We start from the raw sequence: 15,659 nt of genomic DNA, 5'->3' as shown, positions 1-15,659 counted from the left end.
CCAGTTCCTTTCCCTGCCTTTCCCTGTATGACTTATGAAAAGATAAGTCTAATCATAGTACTAGTCTGTTGTTATGCATTGAATTGAGTCTCCTCAGGCCAAAAAAATTGGAGAAGGAAATGGCAACCCACTCCAGTATTCTTGCCTGGAGAATCCCAGGGATAGAGGAGTCTAGTGAGCTGCCGTCTATGGGGTCGCACAGAGTCGGACATGACTGATGTGACTTAGCAGTAGCAGCAGGCCAAAATAGAAAAATCCTATGTTGAAGTCCTACTCCCAAGACCTCATACTGCAGCGCCTTGAGGCACTACCAGGGGCTATGAGAGAGCCTGGAACTGATCCTCTCTTGGTGTCTTCAGAAGAGGCATGCTTTGCCAATGCCTTGAACTCAGATTTCTAGCCTCCATAATTGTTGTTTAGTAGGTCAATTGTATCTGATTCTTTGTGACCACATGGACTGCAACCCATAAGGCTCCTATGCCCATCAGATTTCCCAGGCAAGAATACTGGAGTGGGTTGCCATTTCCTTCTTTTAATAAAATTGTCATGTTGCACGCTCACGCATTTGTATGTACTATGATTTGGCAACCCTTAACATATCATTGCGGAGAAGGCTATGGCATCCCACTCCAGTACTCTTGCCTGGAAAAATCCCATGGATGGAGGAGCCTGGTAGGCTGCAGTCCATGTGGTCGCAGAGGGTCGGACACGACTGAGTGACTTCACTTTCACTTTTTACTTTCATGCATTGGAGAAGGAACTGGCAACCCATTTCAGTATTCTTGCCTGGAGAATCCCAGGGACAGAGGAACCTGGTGGGCTGCCATCTATGGGATCACACAGAGTCGGACATGACTGAAGCCACTTAGCAGCAGCAGCAGCAACATATCATTGACTCAGTGGTAAAGAATCTGCCTGCCGATGCAGGAGACATACGTTTGATCCCTGAGTCAGGAAGATCCCCTGGAGAAGGAAATGGCAACTCACTCCAGTATTCTTTCCTGGGAAATCCCATGGACAGAGGATCCTGGTGGGCTACAGTCCATGGGGTCACAAAAGAGTCAGACATGACTTAGCTACTAAACAACAACAATATGTCATTAGGCAATTGATGTCCCTTCCTGCTTTGGCCACATCTTTTAATCAAAGCTTTGTCCACATTTCACAGTATTTCTTTAAGGCAGTGTACCAGAAGGCCAGTTACTAGGTCAAAGGCTATACATATTTTTAACATTCTTGATACTTCTTGCCTAATTGCTTTGCAGTAAGTGGTGTTCTTTCCTTTAGGGTTTAACCCCAAGACAATTATTTGTAGCAAGAGAAGGAAATAAGCTTATGGAGAGCAGTAAGAGTATTAGTGTTCAACTGACACCAGAAGCAGGTAATGAATATTTCCTTGTTAAAAAGCTCAAAGCCATGCACAATGATTATATAATATGTAGGTAATTCACAAAATCTCTGGCTCAGTCTTTCTGGAACCCCAACATTTAAGTGCAATTTGGGCATTAAATTATCCATTCATGTACTAAGCCAAAGGTATATCTGTTCTATTTTCTGGAGTGTTTCTACTGACCTGCACACTTGAGTGTTTAGTTCAGAGATAATTTTCAATAAACTCTTGTCACTTGAAAGTAAATAGTCTGGAAAATGTACGGCTCATTTGGAACACTGAGAAAATAAACAACCTAAGATATGCTTCCTTCCTGTCTTTACAGCCCTTTTTGGAATGTGTGTTCCAGATATTTCCCTTTCTTCCCCAAAGAAGAAGTTTTCATTAAAAATCGAACTGTTTATTTGGCACTTTGAGGCAGCCCTTTTTTGAGGAAACCGCAGCAATGGGTGGCTTTGGAGCCCAAGTTCGAAGAAACCAGTTCATTCTCCTGGTGCTCTTTCTTTTGCAAATTCAGAGTCTGGGTCTGGACCTCGACAGTCGTCCTACGACTGAAGTCTGTGCCACACACACCATTTCACCAGGACCCAAAGGTGAGGAAAGAAAAAAAGTGAAATCTTCCCATCTAATAAGTAAGCTCTCTTACTTCATCGCTCAGTGCCACTCTAGCTCCCACTTTCTCTACTCTCCTCCCTAGAGTTTTCTACTCTCCCCCCTAGAGTTCTACTCTCCTTCTATTTTAGGAAAATCAATGTCCTGGTACTCCCTTGATGTTAAGTAAGAGAACCCCGGGAGGGAGGGGAAGCCTGGGACAGGGATGTGATAGAATTCACCTGGGACAGGGGGATATTCCGCCTTCCTTGCAGCTCCAGGGGGATACACAGACAGGATTCCTTTTGTTAATAACATCTCTATTCATGGACTGTTTTTACTCCAACTCTTTTCTCATACTGATTCTGGTAAAGCTACTAGACAAAAGCTCAGTAAACTTTAATTCTTTTATACATTTCATAAATTAATGGACTCCTGGGTTCCAATGAAGAGGGGTCCATCAAGAATTGGAGGTGGCAGTAAGAAAAAAAAATGCCAAAAAAGGAAAACGGCACTGTCATCTCAGCATATTGTTTTTATTTCTTCCATGTCTTTTAAACGTGTGTCCCCTATTAATCATATTTTTCCACAGTCATAATCAAAGTGTGTGGTCCATTTTGAGAAGTGTTGGATAACAGAAAAAATTACCTCAGTGAGACATGGACCAGGCTGAAAATTTCTGTTTCGTTTCTTTCTAGCTACATGCTCTTTAGGAAAAGTTTTAACTCTCTGAACCTAAGCTCTTTTGTATTAGGGGTGGGGGAAAGTGTTATCATCCTCTCCACTCAGCACTGGAGTAATGATTAAATAAAGTAATATTTGCAAAAAAATATTTAATGTCTGGAACATAGTAGTTGCATAACAAACATCAGACATGTTTCCCCTTTTTCTTGTAGCCTGCTTTTTCCAAATACTATTTATTGTAAATGTTGAAAGATCAGTATGTTTATAATTATACTTCTATGTTCTTCAAAACCAAACAACCCCCTCCAAAAAAAATAAATAAATAAAAATAAAACAAATAAAGGATTGGAGATGGTATAGAAATAAGCATTTCTTTATTTGCAAGTGGAGACTTTAGGGCCAAGAGCCTTCAACAGAAGGACGATAGAATATTGGAATTTTTTTTTTTCAAGTAGGGCCAAGGTCCAAATGCGCTTCAAGCAACTGGTTGATTAAAAAAATGCTCCTGTTTTCTTGGTTTCAGCTCTGACCCTTTTGTTCTGGAAGTGGTCAGTGCAGTACAGATCGGTGCTCCTTCGTTAGTAATTCATGCTCTGTTTCTCCAGGATAGAGGGTGGAAGAATTGCAGCTACTTAAAATTTTAAGTTGAAAAAAAGGTCTTAAAAACACACACACAGACACAACAGAAAAACATTGCCCTGTGCTTGTCAGTGATTTAAATGTGTATTGCTTAAATGCATTTTTCCTAATCAGTGAATTAATTTCCTCCTAAGATTGCAATCTAAGTTTTAACCTTTGATACCATAAAATAAATGCAAGGAAGAACAATGAGACCTTGGGGCTTCCAAATAATTTCTTGGGTGAATAAATGAATAATGCGAGGGTCAATGTTCAGAAAAGAAAGTTTCAGTCAGAAACAAAGTATTTTCTTAAAACCATTACTGGACTTTCCACAGAATAGAGGAAACTTTGTATGATTCCAGGGTGTTCATGGAAAATGCTAAAAAATTAAAATGTTTCTGTCCCTTCAAAGGGAGAATCCATTTGAGAATAGAAATGTTAAGCAGTTTTCCTTACAGAGAAACTGCAACTTTCAAACTGGAGGAAGAATGGACAAAGTATTGTTAAAATAATGTCCAAAAGACAGTGTACTCCAATTCAATGATTCTAGTCATTTCAACTCAGCCAACATATATTGAATGTGCTAAGCACTATTTTATGTACAAGAGATGCATTAAATTATATATATATATATATATATATATATATATATATATATATATATATGCTTTCCTGATGCCTCAGATGATAAAGAATCTGCCTGTAATGCAGGAGATCTGGGTTTGATTCCTGGGTTGGGAGGATCCCTTGGAGAAGGGCATGGCAACTCACTCCAGTTGAATTCCATGGACAGAGGAGCCTGGTGGGCTACAGTCCATGGGATTGCAAATAGTCAGACACAGCTGAGTAACTAACACTTTTACATTTTTCATATATATATATGTATATATATATATATATCAGTGTCATGAGCAATGAAATGGTAAATAATTTAAGAGGGAAAGCAGAGAGCAATTAATATGTGTTGGATACCAGCATAGTGTCCACATGAATCTTCCAACTCTCATTTTTTTAATTTAACACAAAACTTTTCCCTTCCCATTAGCAACTCTCTTAAGATTCCAAACAGTGGAAACCCCTTTAACTCTCTTCCTGAGTGTATGTAGAAATTATGAGATGATTACAAGTGAGAATGTGACAGAAGGAAGAAGTGAGTGCTCCCAGGGAAGAAAGACTTGGAAAGGATCCCTTAAGAACCCCGGATTCCAGAACTAAGTCTGTTATGGACTTGATACAATTTCTTCTTCCCCTAGAGCCCAGGGACCTGGCATCAAATGGATTCCACGTTTCTTATTAAAGTAATTCCAAGATTCTGGAGCATACTGAATACCTACCTAGTCCCAGGCATCAGTGAAGTGAAGTCACTCAGTCATGTCCGATTCTTTGCAACCCCATGGACTGCAGCCTACCAGGCTCCTCTGTCCATGGGATTTTCCAGGCAAGAGTACTGGAGTGGGGTGCCATTTCCTTCTCCAGGGCATCTTCCCAACCCAGGGATCGAACCCGGGTTTCCCGTATAGTAGGCACATGCTTTACCGTCTGAGCCACCAGGGAACCCAGGCATCATGTACCATGCTAAAGGTTTCAAGCTAAGGAAAAAGCTTGTACCTACATTTCAAACTGGTGTTAGATTAAAAACTCTTGGGGTCAGGACTCACATAACTCATTTTTTTTATTTGCAAATTGCCTCTATGTGCACAACACGTATAGCATCAAGAGCCTATTCGTCACTGCCCTACCTCTGCTCTGTGTCCTGTGCTAGACATTGTGGATACCCCAAAACACAAAAATGATTTTTGTCTTCCCTCAAGATATAGACTGCCTCATCCTCTTATGAACGTGATGATAGTCTTCCCCACCCCTGAATAAGGCAGATTTATATATTTATCTCTACAAAATAATAAAAAAGAAAGGTTTGATGTCTAAGTAAACATTTTAAAGAACTAGATTATTGCCCTTATTAAAAATATTTTTCCTAAAAGCAAGCTGGTGTATATTTTTCTTCATGACTAATCATCTCAATACCATATTTATCAGCACTGTGCTCAGAAACTTCTAAATACTCTGAGAAACAGACAATAAAAGGAACTTTCCCTAGATTCATTTAGGAGACTTGGAATTAAATAAAAATATATAGAATGGTAAACAGAAAACTGTTAATACTAATCTGTCATATAGTATGTTATCTAACACAGAGACACCATTTTTTCCTGCACTATTTCACAAACTTGACTTAGTGGAAAACATTGGATTCTGCTTGATCTTCATTCAGGATGATATCACATCTGTCTATACTTTAGTTTCTTTATTTGCAAAATGAGTTTCATGGCAGACATGTTTTAAGAATAACATCAGATAATCAATGTGAACCTTAAACTGTATCGGTGTCGAGAACAGATACTTAACAAATTCTGTTTGTCTTTCCCTCTTCTTCCTATTTGGCTAAGTCCATTAAATAGCAGTTTTGAGAATGAGTATTGCTCTAGTTATCAAAAATTATTTGTTGAAAGCCATTTTTATTTTTCTTTCTTCACCTTAAATTTATTATTTTATGCTGCTTAGTAGAAAGACATTCTTTTTTCCCCCAACGTTGGTGGTATCCTTAAACAATTTACGTGAAATTCTGACCTCTAGTGGTTTTACTTCAAAACAGCAATGACAAGAAATTTTAATAAGAAATGTTGAAAAAGAAATGTAAAACCACTAAGAAGTATTTGGGTGATAAGTAAGTCCTGACTGACTCTTTTTGACCCCATGGACTGTAGCATGCCAGGCTTCCCTGTCCTTCGCTATCTTGTTTAATTTTCACAGCCTGGGTTTAGTCGCTTAGTCATGTCCAACTCTTGCGACCCCCTAGACTGTAGCTGCCAGGCTCTTCTGGGCATGGAATTCTCCAGGCAAGAATACTGGAGTGAGTTGCCATTTCCTTCTCCAGGGGATCTTCCCAACCCAGGAATCGAACCTGGGTCTCCTGTATTGCAGGCAGACTCTTTACTGACTGAGTTATGAGGGAAGCCCTATAATTGACTTATGTGGTGGCAATTATTTTAAACCTAAGGATAAGCAAATACTCTCAATGAGGTCAAGTGGAGTTTCCAAGGTCTTCCACTTAAGATGTTATAATCATGCAATTTGAGCTTGACCCCTGACCTTCTGGTATGGGTCCATGGTCATTCCGTGACATCTACTAGTTTCTATTAGAATAATGTTTGAAAATACAGCCCACTGACCCCTTTTTGATAAGAAATGCATAGGACACTGCCTCAGAACATGGAGTTTATGCAGCCTCACGGCCCAGCATTGTACTGTACTACATGCTGAATGTGATGACCCGCCTCTCTGATAATGAACTCCATCCTCATTCGTCTGTTTAGAAATGATATTTAGAATGGTATTTCACCCAACTGCTTATTTTGGCTTTTAGTTTAGGAGGCTTTTCTTTCAATGACATTTGTGTGTGTGTGTGTGTGTCTATGTGGACTCAGAGGTCCTTTGGATCCATCTGGCTTCTCCCAGCTTCTCCCATCTCAAACTACTTGCCCACTTGTTTGCTGCAGCCTTCCTTGCTTTGTCTCTCATTCCCAACCCAAGATCTTTGCACTTGATGTTCCTTTTGTCTGACCCAAACTTGCCCCAAATCTTCCCAAGGAAGAGTTCCTTCTCATTTTTGGTTTTAGCTCCAGTGCCATCTGCACAGTGGGGCCCTGCCTGAAGACCCCTGTACTCTCTGTCATAGTTTCCAAGACATTTTATTATTTTCACAGACTGATTGCTATTTATATACATACTGTCAGTCCTAAAATGAAAGTTTCATGATGGCAGAGACCCTAGAAGAATTCCTGACACATAGTGATGGCTCAGTAAATATTTTTGATGCAATTGTTTTTTAGTTGCTAAGTCATGTTCAACTCATTTGCAACCCCTTGGACTGTAGCCTGTCAGGCTCTTCTGTCCATGGGATTTCCCAGTCAAGAATATTGGAGTGGGTTGCCGTTTCCTACTCCAGAGGATCTTCCCGATCGAGGGACTGAACCTGAGCCTGTTGTGTGTCTCCTGCATTAGCAGGCAGATTCTCTACCACTGAGTCACTGGGGCTTCCCTTTTGACACAATGAATGAACCCAGATTTTCCAAGATCCCCTGACAGTTCCTTGAAAATACTTTGCAGGGATATGCTGCAGATTCCCCCATAAGTTGTGCAATGCTTCAAAAAAAAAAAAAAAAAAAACACAACTGCTCTTGGAAGGCGCTGTCATTTCACCCCTTCAGTGCTTAAAGAACTTTCCCACCAGTGGCCACAGCAGTGCGAAGCTCCCCTGGTGCCCCTATGTTGGCCTGGCCTGACCACTAACTCAATGACACTTCACTCAGTAAGGAAGGCTTCCCTTTGCTTCTGAGGACATTGCAAATTTACAAGTAATGATCATCAGTCCACACCTGTGGCCTGTGATGAACTCAAGCAGCCAAGAAAGGCTCTCTCCTCTTCAGCTGGACTGTAATGGCAGTCTCAGTCTCAGTGATGGCAATAGTAACCAGCACACACTGAACAGATGCCACTGGCAAGGCGCTGCTTGAATGCTTTCCAGCAATTTTTAAGTTAAACTCTCTCAATAGACTTTGAGAGAGGAGACATAATTCTCATTTGAGAGATGAAGAAACTGAGGTTCAGAACTAGTTAAGTTACTAGCCTAAGGTCACACAGTTGGAAGGTGGTGGGTTGGAACTCAATTCAATCCCAATTGGACTCCACGCTCCAGTCCTAGTGCTAAACCATCTAATCAGCTGGAGGGGTCCCAACCGGTGTTGAAGACATCAGAGGATTTTACAGGGCAGGATGAAATAGCTATTATACTTAAGTTTTGGCTTAAAAATCCTATCCATCCCTATGGAGCCCATGTGTGGGTGGACGAGAGCACTAATCTTTGAGTGCCAGACACTATGAGATCACATGGCTTTGCCAGTATATAAACCTCTTTCTTTGGGATAATTTCTTTCTCAGCAAACCCCTTACCTCTAGGATTTGGACTTCATCTGGCCACTCACTATTTTTCTGAACATGGCCCTGCATCCCAGCAATTGACACACGAGTTATTTTTCAAGAGTGTTTTCAGTTTCCAAACAGATGGCCAGTATGCCCAGCAGTATCTGGGTTACTTTCACACTCTGATTGGAAGTGTAACTACCTTTTAAAGTAACTCCAGATTACTTAATTTAACCCCCGTTATTTTCACATTTGTGAAAACTGAAGCCCAGAGACATAAAGTAACTCGTTCTAGGTCACACAGCTGCTCATTGACGGCAGAGCTAACAGTCATCTTCCAGATTCCCAACCAGTAAACATTGTTCCATTTCACCATGTTATGTCATTGTCCTCACGTTTTGTCATCCTCATTAGGCATGAAATGATCCTTCCCTTGGAGTTATAAATTAACATTAGAAAAGGAGGTCAGTGTATAAACATGGTACAGAATTGTTTTAGCTCGGTCACCTTGATACAGATTAAGCTGCTGAGTTCTTTCTGGTGACTTTATCAGAGAGGTTAAGCAAGTAGGCATTTTCCTAAAACCTTTATATTAATTATATTAATTCACTAGAGTCTTTCATTAAGAGTGTTAATATGTATGCTATGCAATGAGGACGGACCAAAATTTTAAGTGGCTTGGCTTTTTCAACTTTATATTCCAGTGTGTGGGTGTTCTGAACCATTCTTTCCCCTCTCCTTTCCCCTTTGAATAGATGTCAAGAAAAGAGTTCAAGGTTAGGTCAGGACGGGAAGAATAAAACTTTAGTCAATCAAAGCGTGGACAAAGATGAGTCAGTAGGTAATGACAAAAAAAAAAATAGTTTGTTTCATTTAATAAAGTTTTATGTACGACCTATGCCATTTTTTCCTACAACTTGCTTACATAATAAGTTGGCTATATATCAATCATTACTAGGGACTGTAGTAATAGAAACTCACATGTTGATAAAGATCATGCACTTTGAAGATAGAATATATGGTTTTTTAATTTGACCTCTGTCACTTACATATCTGGAGTTCCCTGGTGGCTCAGTGGTAAAGAACCTGCCTGCCAATGCAGGACAGATTTGATTGCTGGGCCAGGAAAAGCCCCTGGAGAAAGAAATGACAACCCACTCCATTATTCTTGCCTGGGAAATCACATAGACAGAGGAGCCTGGCAGGCTACAGTCCATGGGGTCGCAAAAGTCAGACACAACTTAGCGACTAAAACAACAGCAAACAACATTTATCAGCCTTGGTGTCCCTGTTTTCTAAATGGAGATAATTATATTGCCAATCTCAAATGCTTAATCTGAAAATTAAGACGTGTTTAGCATAAAGTTCAATGGCACCCCACTCCAGTACTCTTGCCTGGAAAATCCCATGGATGGAGGAGCCTGGTAGGCTGCAGTCCATGGGGTCACTAAGAGTTGGACACGACTGAGCGACTTCACTTTCTCTCTTCACTTTCATGCATTCGAGAAGGAAATGGCAACCCACTCCAGTGTTCTTGCCTGGAGAATCCCAGGGACAGGGGAGCCTAGTGGGCTGCCGTCTATGGGGTCGCACAGAGTTAGACACGAATGAAGTGACTTAGCATAGCATAGCATAGAGCTCAGCTATCATTTTCTTTCTTTCTTTCTTTCTTTTCATGAGCTTCCACAGCTCAACATTCAGAAAACTAAGATCATGGCATCTGGTCCCATCACTTCATGGCAAATATATGTGGAAACAGTGTAAATAGTGGCTGACTTTATTTTGGGGGGCTCCAAAATCACTATAGATGGTGACTACAGCCATGAAATCAAAAGACGCTTACTCTTTGAAAGGAAAGTTATGACCAACCTAGACAAGCATATTAAAAAGCAGAGACATTACTTTGCCAACAAAGGTCCATATAGTCAAACTATGGTTTTTCCAGTAGTCATGTATGGATGTGAGAGTTGGACTATAAAGAAAGCTGAGTGCTGAAGAATTGATGGTTTTGAACTGTGGTGTTGGAGAAGACTCTTGTGAGTCCCTTGGACTGCAAGGAGATCCAACCAGTCCATTCTAAAGGAGATCAGTCCTGAATATCCACTGGAAGGACTGATGTTGGAGCTGAAACTCCAATACTTTGCCACCTGATGCAAAGAACTGACTCATTTGAAGAGACCCTGATGCTGGGAAAGATTGAAGGCTGGAGGAGAAAGGGACAACAGAGGATGAGATGGTTGTATGGCATCACCGACTCAATGGACACGAGTTTGAGTAAACTCCAGGAGCTGATGATGGACAGGAAGGCCTGGCATGCTGCAGTTCATGGGGTCACGGAGTCAGACACGACTGAGTGACTGAACTGAACTGAACCGAAGCACTGCTGTTACTAGTCGCCATAAGCCTCTCCCCACATCCCTCAACAAAGGCTCATAGGTGGTAACCTTGGCTCTACAGACAGAAATCTACCAGGGAAAAGCATACCCACTACCCACTTCTGCTGCTTGCTGCCATTTCCTGCCTACTTTAGTCTCACTGCAAAGTAAACTTTTATTTATCAGAAGTTCACAAACTTGAGTCCACCCTTTCTCTTTGTTAATTTGGCTTCTTTTTCCTAACTCCAACTGAACCTGGGGCTTCTTATCAGTTAAATAGGAACAATAGTGTAAATACTCCCTAGGAATGTAGTAGGGTTAAATGAATAAAGACATAAAAAACCAAGCCTCAGTCTTTTTATCTGTAAGATGGGTTGATAGTGGCATGACTGCTTCATAGGACTGTGATGAGGAGAAATGAGTTAAGCCACATAAAGCGCTTAGCACTATCCCTAACACACTATCAAGGACTCTTTAAGTATTAGAAAATCATAGATTAGCAAAATCCAAGGGAGAGTGAGAATGATATTCCTGGGTTTTTCTTCTTTTTTTTCCTTTAAGAACCATTTTCCTATAGCCACAGTCTGTGCCCTGGGCAGGCATTTCTGTTGGTCTTAGGTCATTAGCTATAAATATATATGCCAGATACAACTTAGATCTAACTTTTTATTTGTACTTATGAAATTCTACTTCTGGACACTTTCTAATTCTGTTAGAAATGGTTTTATTTGGTACCTCCACATCTTTACAGGATATTCCAACTGATAACCAGTCTGTCTGGTTTTTGTACTGTTATTTGATCTGTAATATTCTATAATTTTCTAGAATTCTTTAAATTATACTTTACAGTTTTCTCTACTCTTTCATGAAGGAGTTATAAATATATGTGGTTAAAATCTGACACTCAGAGACTCAAGTGAAGTAGCATCTGAATAATTAAATTGTTTTCAAATTTTTTATCATGGCTATTCTTGATCTAAAAACATCAAGTCTCTTGAAAATAGTTGTATCTATGAAATAAATTATATTAATATGAGTTTTTAGAATTCACAAAGGTTTATCCATTATTTTGCTTTGGCTCCACTGACATGCTATAGGAATCATTATCTCTATTTAAAGAGAAGGAAACTAAAGCTTATGATCCTTTTGAAGGTCATTTATTTGACATATCACCCAGGATGGGTGTACATATAAGACATTACAATATCAGTTGCAGTCAAAAATAATTCACATGATGTGTTCTTGTTGACTTAAAAAGTATTCACAACCTAAAAGTTGAGAGCTATGTTTTATTCAGTGGGAATTTTTAGGACTTCAAGCCAGGAAGGGAGCATCTCAAGTAACCTTGAAAGAACTGCTCTGAGGAGGTGATGGGGGCAGTCAGGTTATATAGAAGTTTTGCAACAAAGGGCAGGTAGTCTGAACATCAAAAGACTATTGTTAAAGGAAAACCAGATATCTCAAGTTAAGGAATTTATCACTTCAGAAACTGTTCCTTTGATATGCATCTCAGCTACCTGGGGCCAGTGTTCTTTGTTTTCATATCTGGAATGAAAACTCATCCTGAGGTGAGTTTTCTTAAGGAGTGGCTGTAGTCACTGTTAAGTTCAATTCAGTCGCTCAGTCCTGTCCGACTCTTTGTGACCCCATGAACTGCAGCAGGCCAGTCTTCCCTGTCCAACACCAACACCCGAAGTGTACTCAAACTCATGTCCGTCGCGTTGGTGATGGCATCCAACCATCTCATCCTCTGTTGTCCCCTTCTTCTGCCACCTTCAATCTTTCCCAGCATCAGGGTCTTTTCCAACCAGTAGTACTTCACATCAGGTGGCCAAAGTATTGGAGTTTCAGCTTCAGCATCAGTCCTTCCAATTAATATTCAGGACTGATTTCCTTTAGGATGGACTGGTTGGATCTTCTTGCAGTCCAAGGGACTCTCATGAGCCTTCTTCTACACCACAGTTCAAAAGCATCAATTCTTCAGCACTCAGCTTTCTTTATAGTCCAACTCTCACATCCATACATGACCACTGGAAAAACCATAGGCTTGACTAGATGGACTGTTGTTGGCAAAGTGATGTCTCTGCTTTTTAATATGCTGTCTAGGTTGGTCATAACTTTTCTTCCAAGGAGCAAGTGTCTTTTCATTTCATGAATGCAGTCACCATCTGCAGTGATTTTGGAGCCCCCCCCCCAACAAAAAAATAAAGTCAGCCACTATTTCCACTGCTTCCACATCTATTTGCCATGAAGTGATGGGACCAGATGTCATGATCTTAGTTTTCTGAATGTTGAGTTTTAAGCCAACTTTTTCACTCTCCTCTTTCATTTACATCAAGAGGCTCTTTAGTTCTTCTTTGCTTTCTGCCATAAGGGTGGTGTCATCTGCATATCTGAGGTTATTGATATTTCTCCTGGGATTCTTGATTCCAGCTGGTGCTTCATCCAGCCCAGCATTTGTCATGATGTACTCTGCATATAAGTTAAATAAGCAGGGTGACAATATACAGCCTTGGTGTACTCCTTTCCTGATTTGGAACCAGTCTGTTGTTCCATGTCCAGTTCTAACTGTTGCTTCCTGATCTGCATACATTTCTGCATTTCTCAGGAAGCAGGTTAGGTGGTCTGGTATTCCAATCTCTTTCAGAATTTTCCACAGTTTATTATGATCCACACAGTCAAAGCCTTTGGCAAAGTCAATAAAGCAGAAGTAGATGTTTTTCTGGAACTCTCTTGATTTTTTGATGATCCAGCTGATGTTGGCAATTTTATCTCTGCCTTTTCTAAATCCATCTTGACCATCTGGAAGTTCACAGTTCATGTACTGTTGAAGCCTGGTTTAGAAAATTTTGAGCATTGCTTTGCTAGCATGTGAGATGAGTGCAATTGTGCAGTAATTTGAACATTCTTTGGCATTGCCCTTCTTGGGGACTGGAATGAAAACTGATCCTTTCCAGTCCTGTGGACACTGCTGAGTTCTCCAGATTTGCTGGCATATTGAGTGCAGCACTTTCACAGCATCATCTTTGAGGATTTGAAATAGCTCAACTGGAATTCCATCACCTCCACTAGCTTTGTTCATAGTGATGTTTCCTAAGGCCCACTTGACTTCACATTCCAGGATGTCTGGCTCTAGGTGAGGGATCACACTGTCATGGTTATCTGGGTCATTAAGATCTTTTGGTATAGTTCTTCTGTGTATTCTTGCCACCTCTTCTTAATATCTTCTGCTTCTGTTAGGTCCATACCATTTCTGTCCTTTATCGAGCCCATCTTTGCATGAAATGTTCCCTTGGTATCTCTAATTTTCTTGAAGAGATCTTTAGTCTTTCCCATTCTACTGTTTCCCTCTGTTTCTTTGCACTGATCACCGAGGAAGGCTTTCTTATCTTTCCTTGCTATTCTTTGGAACTCCGCATTCAAATGGGTATATCTTTCCTTTTCTCCTTTGCCTTTAGCTTCTCTTCTTTTCAAAGCTATTTGTAAGGCCTCCTCAGACAACCTTTTTGCATTTCTTTTTCTTGGGGATGGTCTTGATCACTGCCTCCTGTACAGTGTACATAGTTCTTCAGACACTCTATCAGATCTAATCCCTTGAATCTATTTCTCACTTCTACTGTATAGTCGTAAGGGGTTTGATTTAGGTCATACCTGAATGGTCTATTGGTTTTCCTTAAACTCTTCAATTTAAGTCTGAATTTGGCAATAAGGAGTTCATGATCTGAGCCACAGTCAGCTCCTGGTCTTGTTTTTGCTGACTATTTAGAGCTTTTCCATCTTTGGCTGCAAAAAATGTAATCAGTCTGGTTTGGGTATCGACTGTAGTCTGGTGGCTGCTGCTGCTAAGTCACTTCAGTCGTGTCCGACTCTGTGCGACCCCATAGATGGCAGCCCACCAGGCTCTGCTGTCCCTGGAATTCTCCAGGCAAGAACACTGGAGTGGGTTGCCATTTCCTTCTCCAATGCATGAAAATGAAAAGTGAAAGTGAAGTCGCTCAGTTGTGTCTGACTCTTCGCAACCCAATGGACTGCAGCCTACCAGGCTCCTCCTTCTATGGGATTTTCCAGGCAAGAGTACTGGAGTGGGATGCCATTGCCTTCTCCTGGTGGCTGCTAAATGGCAGGTATTCTTTCCTTCCTAAGTTCCCTCAGTGCTCACCATCAGTGGTGACTTGCAGTCGCTGTTGACTGTAACATCCTTTCTTTGCTGATATGGGTGGAAATATCCCTTTTCTCATTCTGCCTGGCCTGAGATGAACAGATATCTAGAAAAAGATTTTGATATTCAGAGCTATGACAAAGTCACCTCTCTTTCATCAGACCACATGCTGAGTGACCATATGACCAGACAACCAAAAGGAAGAGGCCCATATGTCCAATAGGAAGTTGGGAGATGGAGTGAGGCAGCAAGTGTGACAATGTGCAACAGACCAAAATGAAAGTCCGCAGAGACTGGGAGGCTTTGCTATACCAAAAAGGAGGGTCTCTCGATCTATTTTTATCAGTGCTGCCCTAGCACTTGAAGAGCAAGGCTGGACAATGTGACCAATGATCTCAGGGCAATGCCAGTGATAGACCATAGACAGAGACCAAATTCATTGAAATAAAGCTCACACAGAGTGTGCAAAGGCGAGGGATATGACCTGCTTTCCTAGATGAGAGTACTCCTAAGGGGATATTATACTTTTGTTAAAATGGGCCACTTTTATTAATATATATTCCCAGGCAGCTCAGTGGTAAAGAATATGCCTGCTAGTGCAGGAAATGCAAGAGACTCAGTTCAATCCCTGGATTGGGAAGATCCCCCAGAGTAGGAAATGGCAACCCACTCCAATATTCTTGCCTGGAAAATCCTGTGGACAGAGGAGCAGGTGGTCTTAGTCCTTAGGTTTGCAAAAAAAATGCTGAACATGACTGAGCGCACACACACACACACTTAACATATATGTGTGTGTGTGTGTATATATACATATATATACATACATATATATGCACCTATAAACATATATATGTATATA

At 40.7% G+C, this 15,659-nt stretch overlaps 1 protein-coding gene across 1 annotated transcript in view; it reads left to right on the top strand.

Annotated features, from left to right (window-relative positions):
• Window positions 1-1,835: 1,835 nt before the first annotated feature.
• Window positions 1,836-15,659, top strand: part of COLEC10 (collectin subfamily member 10) — a 45,720-nt gene continuing 31,896 nt past the window's right edge. Inside the window, exon 1 of the mRNA XM_055546863.1 lies at window positions 1,836-1,983. Coding sequence (XP_055402838.1) covers window positions 1,836-1,983 — 148 coding nt within the window. The remainder of the gene's footprint in view (window positions 1,984-15,659) is intronic.

Source organism: Bubalus kerabau, chromosome 14 (genome assembly GCF_029407905.1).
Source record: "Bubalus kerabau isolate K-KA32 ecotype Philippines breed swamp buffalo chromosome 14, PCC_UOA_SB_1v2, whole genome shotgun sequence".
Classification (NCBI taxonomy): domain Eukaryota; kingdom Metazoa; phylum Chordata; class Mammalia; order Artiodactyla; family Bovidae; genus Bubalus; species Bubalus kerabau.
This window is presented reverse-complemented; position numbering and strand designations above follow the sequence as displayed.